The 6,341-nt window shown below is 35.9% G+C and overlaps 1 protein-coding gene across 1 annotated transcript in view; it reads right to left on the bottom strand.

Moving 5' to 3' along the window:
- LOC117108550 overlaps window positions 1-5,308 on the bottom strand; it is an 18,560-nt gene extending 13,252 nt beyond the window's left edge. The window contains exons 1-2 of the mRNA XM_033250593.1: window positions 5,275-5,308; window positions 353-421 (exon numbers count right to left, since the gene is read on the bottom strand). Of these exons, the coding sequence (XP_033106484.1) occupies window positions 353-366 (14 nt within the window). The 5' untranslated portion in view covers window positions 367-421; window positions 5,275-5,308. The remainder of the gene's footprint in view (window positions 1-352; window positions 422-5,274) is intronic.
- Between the last annotated feature and the right edge of the window lie 1,033 nt (window positions 5,309-6,341).

Below are 6,341 nucleotides of genomic sequence, written 5' to 3'. Positions count from 1 at the left end.
ATGCCTAGTAGAAAATCTGAGCTAGTAAACCTACTTTCTTACTAGTCTGGTGGGCCAGTGATCAGTTACAAACTATTGTAATGTATGCTTGGCCAAGAACATATAATAATATGTAATATAGTCAATGGGCTAGTGAAATATACAGTAAACTAGCCCAGTGGGCTAGTCACCAAAGCAAGTAAATTCGAGTCCCGCCCAATTTTACATGCTAATTTGATTTTCCAATTCGGATTCAGTGTAAATGTACTTTCACCCTGTGGGAGATTTTGGGTCATCAGCTCAGATCCAGCACCATGTAAGTTTATACAACGAGTATGTAACAAATTTCTCATTATTTTAAAATTCTACTCACTTTTTTGCAGCCATTTTGTGACTACCAGATACAAGATGCTTTATAGTCAAATAATAAAACCGGTGTTATCTGCAACAAAATTTAAAAATTCAATTGAATGATAATTAAAAAATAATAATTAAATTATTCTGTGGTAATAGTGGATATATTCTTGTCTAAAGTGGATTATATTTTTGTTTTCCTAGAGGGAAAAAATGTAGCAACATTTTAACATTAGTAATTGCTACTGAAAATCATGGTCTCAAAAGCTTAAACAATGCATGTCATTATGCTCTTTAAAATGTCAGTCAAGCTTTAAACTGAAATTTACAGCTTGTGGTAAAATGCCAAACCATAGCTACAAACATCTACTCCAAAATCAAAGTATTATCAAAGGACTGCATAGTAAAAGAGTAAATATATACCTAGGGTCATTAATGTCATACAGTTTGTGGTAGCAGGTGATGTATTGAAGATTTGAAACCACAATTCTCAAGTGGTTCCAAACATTAAGATAAACAGTCACTTCAGATTTGATTCCATAGCTAGCCCAGCCTATGAATGCTGTTGGAGTGTTACCCTTATAAGCTGCAGGCAGTCAAGGCGTGCGCTGTCGGTAAGGAAACCACCGGATTCTGGGAAGAGTGCCAACAACAAATAACTATGACATTTAATAGTCACAGGCTAAAACCATGTAATACCTACTGAAATGTGCGTTAATACCTGCAGATAATGGGACCGTGCAAATGTATTCGGAAATTGGTTGAAGAGTACAAATTTGTCAGATAGCCAGACTTGAACAACAGTGGTGCGAGGAAACACGACATTCCTCAACTCAATGACGTTTGTCTAGTGAAAGCTAATCATGTCATGATCTAAAATCAGATGGCCTGATTTAAATTTTACTGATAGTTACTGAACATTGTTATTATTTGCTACTAGAGTATAAAGCTTGTATATATTATCATGAAAATTAACAACTGTCATCTCAGATTTTATATTAAAGACGATACTGTAAGCTGTTTTAGTGTTTGTAAATTTAATTGACCTTTGACACTATTCATGAAAAGCGAAGACAAAGACTAATCCTGTCGCCGATCATGCCTTTAGCAGGCCTATAAATTGTGTGTTAACAATTGTGTATGATTTTGGTAAACATTACAATTATAATATATTAGACTAAAAATTGATCAAGCATAGTGACAATTGTCGGTTGGTAATGTTTTTTTAAAATTTTATTATACGAGTAGGCCTTAGGCTCAATTATACTACTAGGGTTCATTGACATGCACCCAATATTTTGGTAAATGGTAACCTCAGGGGTAAAATCTATAGCTACACAGGTGAGCAAAGTGCAGCCCGTGAACATGAATTAAAAACTCTTTTTACAGCCTGACACCGATCATCCGTAAAAAGTAATATTAACCTGAAAATAAAGTGGTGTTAAAGCAGTGCTCATAAGTTTTTGGAAGCACACTAGAAACATCAAAGTTTGGGTGCAGCCTCGGTGTTAAAAAAATTCACTTCGGCCCTCCAACCGATTTTTATGCCCACCCCTCAGCTAAACAATCAAATTATATAATTAAAGATGTAAAAGTATTTAATTATCACCGAAGACCTACTAATCCCTGATAAACTCAGCAGGCAACCAAGGATTACACTGACTAGCAAATTAAAAACAAGGAAACAATTTACATTCCACAATAATATCACTTTTAAAATACCTTTATAACATTGTGAAAACTATATTTTTATTTCTAAACGAGCTTGAAAAGCTTGAATGAATCACAAATTATTACTACATTCATTGTGGAATTTCAATAAACAAACCAACATTATTTATTTGGCAGTAAATCGCGATTTTTGGACATGTCATCAGATTAAAAATTTCTGCTTCTCATTTAAGAAAGAAAAATTTAATTTCTAATCTGTTATAACGTACCTTTTATCTAGACGCCTATCCTAGGCCTGCTAACAGTGCTATTTTCTGGTATGTTTACAACACAAATTCGCATTAAATTAATCTGTAAATACCAGCCGTAGTGAGAACTCTTGGTGCACAGCTAACATTCAAGCTTAAGTTGAATGGCATAAAATGTCTGTACTCTAAGACTAGTAACTCAATGAAGCACGAGTACCAATATACGCCGATTTTTATTAATGTTCGAGTTGGAATGCAAAAAAAACACAAGCCTTGATGTTGAGTGAAAATAAAGATTAAACATACATTTGATAAAACGACGTTTATTAATTGAATTTAAGTGGATTTCATGCAAAAATCTAGTTATCTTTTACCGAAATTCGGTGGGGCGGAGTACCGAAGAACAAGCCCGAAACAAGTCCATTGTCTACCCAGTGAAATTTCTTGTCCAACATGCGTTAAGATAGTATAATAAAGTATTTAAATGCACGCCATCATATTGGGATTAAATATACCGATATTAAGTATGTCATCATCAGAAATGATGAATAATAATTTCTCATATTTACATGCGTACAATCGTATTAAAGAAATATATATACCCGGTTGGAAAATGGACAGTTCCAAATCGCCTAATACTCGCACCCACAATACAGTATACGTCTCTCGATTCGCAGGACCTACTGTAGTGGAGGATACATCTTTCTACATAGGACTATTGGTTAGCAAAACATGTGAGGTAAACATTCCGCCGAACGGAGATGTGCGAATTTTAATATTACAGTACACACTCAAGGAATGTTGGCCTAGGCGTAGTGCACTGCCTATGCTTCGCCCTGGGTCTGTTCTCATCTTTATTGTTTAAACTATGATCGATTAAAAGTAAATTTGAGAAATTAGAAATAAAGTCTGATTTTCTAATATTATTTAAAACTTAAAAGATTTTAACTAAAATTCTGAGTACAACAATTTATGGCGATGACATTTTCAATGGCTACTGATCTACACTCTAAATAGGATTAAAGAATTAAACACTCCATATTATGAGTAATTACACGTATCAGCAATGACTTATCAGCATTGGATGATAAGAAAATGGAAAAATCTCTCCAAGCAGTTGTTGTACTTAAATATATAATAATATTATTTAAAGTTTACGTACATATGGTCTTTGGAAGTATAAAAAAGCACAGTAATATTGAATCTGGCTATTTGAATATTATAGGCCTAATATGACATGATATGCCTTGTGTTGTAGCAATGGTATTCCCCCTATATATAGTAGTACTGATTCAAGTTAAAGTATCCTTCTAATTAGGCACATAGAAAAAATGGTTAGATTATCACTCCCGTCTGCGTAAAAAATTTGGGGAATATTGATATAGGAATAAAAAAATTTTTTTTTACAGCATCAATTATTTCAACAGCATAAAAAAATCAATGTAATTTCAAATACATTTTCTTTAAAAAAAAAAAGAATTAAACCAGTTTTTATAAAATATTTACTATATTCTTGCCAAGTAAAAACAGTCCCTCCCTTATCGATAAAAAAAGCACGAACAAATCAATTGTTCCTCATCGAATTTTTTTTTTTAAGAATGATAATATAATAATGTTAATATGTGCCCTTATTGTTGTGTAAAATACATGAAATTCTTTTTTCAAGCCTAATCCTCCTTAAACCGGTAGCACCTCCATTAATTTGAGCTTGTATTTGATTGATTTTTACTGTTTAGGACAGCTGATTTTCTGAGTGATAAGCTTTACAAAACAATTATTTTACAAAAAAAAAAAAAAAAATAGAGAGGCATACACCCCTTACGCCCCCCCCCCTCTAAATCCGCCACTAAACTATCATAACACATATCATTTTTTCTGCTTTATCTGCATAGTGATAACCATCGGCACTGATGTCTGGAGGAGGACTATACTACTTTACTACTTCTACCGGAAGCAGTCGCATAGGAGGACAGCCCCTGTAGTGGACGACGAGAGGTGCTGGTACTGGGTTACACAGACATGAAGGGAGCATTAGGGGTGAAGAAAGTCATTGATCGAGTTCTAAATCCACATATCAAGTGCCCTGAGCATCTTATGTTAGATGGATCTGGCACTATATAAAACTACACTATTGTATTATGAGGAAAAAAGAATAATGATACTTGGGTTGGAGTTTGTAGGGGCCCAATTATCGTAGCCAAGCACCAACTTGAGTGAGGCATAATGTGCCAAGACGGTAGGGAGGATATGGGTTTGGGAGGGGAAATCCCAACACGAGGGGGGGGGGGGGGGCGCGCTAGCCTACTGTAATTATAGGGCACTAAGTCGGGTCCAGGCGCTCCGGTCCTGGAAAGAAGCAAGTAAAACAGCATTTTTGGGGTTCTAAATTAAGGACCATCACCAGTTTCAGAAAGCCACAGTGTTACGCAGCCAGTGGCGGCGCTATCAGGGGAAGGGGTAATATTTCCCAGATAATTTTCCTCTAGTGCCCCCATCCCCAACCCACAATTTATCAGGGAGAAAAAAAAATTGATATTATTTACAAATTAGTAGACCATCTAGGGCCTATGTCTATAATCAATCAAAAAAGCCCATGAAAGCCCAGTATTGTCATATTTTTCTGAGGCTGCGCCCCATGGACTACTATCTTTAAAGACATTCTGAGCGAAGCCCGACCACACCCACTTCGGGCCACCTAGCATATATTTGCCCTAAAAGTAAAATTTTACCTTCCCACGCCCCCAGATTTCAGACGCTGGCACCGTCACTGACACTGTACGCAATTTAACTAGGCCTAGGCTAGGCCATGGACCTAGGCCTAGCTAGGCTAGCCTGCCTAGGCCAAGTCAAAAGCCCACCTAGGCCTACTTAATGTTAAAATAAAAATTGGGCCATCCTCTACTAGGCCTAGGCTGGGCTTAATGCTATGCCTAGGCCTACCTTACGCTAGGTTACGTCGGTTGTTGAATGAAGGTTTTTCTAGGCCTAGGAGGGCCTCCTAGGCTAGGGGCCTCTCCCTTACCTAGCTAGCCTAGCCTCGAGGCTAGCCTAGGCCTCCTTAAAAGACATTTACTATTAGAAAGAAAGCTACTAGGCCTAGGCCTAGGCCTAGGCCCTATGTCTTAGGCCGTACGCTAGGCTAGGCCTATCTATACAGTACTTACAAAACAAAAAAAGGCCCAGAATAATGTAGGCATAGGTAGGCGTCTTAGGCTGCGATTTTATTATGCACTTCGTCACATATTACAAAATGCACAAATTTGTGCCAACACAAACTTTCCACACTCAAGCTCTTCGTTTACAGTTAGTGTCGGCTACTAATTTGTTGGCAGTTATTAATATACGCGCGAAAAACAATAATCCAATCAGATTGGTTTTTGCAACCCGGCTGGAAATGGCGGGAAGGAAACTGCGATACTATATACCGCCCTCTGTGGTATAAGTACACTAAACAACCGCCACAAAAACTCGTTCCTCCATCCCCAGTGCATAGTTCTCTCTCTCTCTACGATCATATATACCAAAAAAAAAAAAAAAGAAAAAAAGATAAATAATAATATTATTGGTGCCTATGTGTTTAAAATAAATATTGTAGTTAAGTTTGTACAGTATTAAGCAAATAGAGCTCCGCATAGTTCACATGAAAATTGTTATACAAAGGTTAGATTTAATGCTTGAAAAAACATTCCATGGCCTGCAGGCCCGAAGCAAATTTTTAAATGCATTAAATCCAACCACACTTTTATGACAGACATTGTTTAGCATCATTTTGTCTTTATTTTAAAGTTTTATTTATTTAAATTACTGTTTTTATATTGTGTTTACCTCAATCTTGTTATTACTGAATTTGTATGATGTTATTGTATTATTATTATTATTTATTTATTATAATTATTATTATTGTTGTCATTCTTTACTTTTTTTTTTAAACTTCTATGACAATTTAGCCTCATTTTTACCGTATTTAATCGTGTACATTTTTATTTTTATAATTGGTTTTATGTAGGGCCACTTTGTCCTTGCCGTTTTGGTTCGTTGCCGTTCTGGTCAAAAAGTGATTGCCGTTTTGGTTTATTTCCGTTTTGTCCA

This window comes from Anneissia japonica, unplaced genomic scaffold (assembly GCF_011630105.1).
Source record: "Anneissia japonica isolate Jap-2015-1 unplaced genomic scaffold, ASM1163010v1 scaffold287727_len1644234_cov201, whole genome shotgun sequence".
Lineage (NCBI taxonomy): Eukaryota > Metazoa > Echinodermata > Crinoidea > Comatulida > Comatulidae > Anneissia > Anneissia japonica.
Note: the sequence above shows the minus strand (reverse complement) of the source record. Positions and strands in the feature narration are given on the sequence as shown.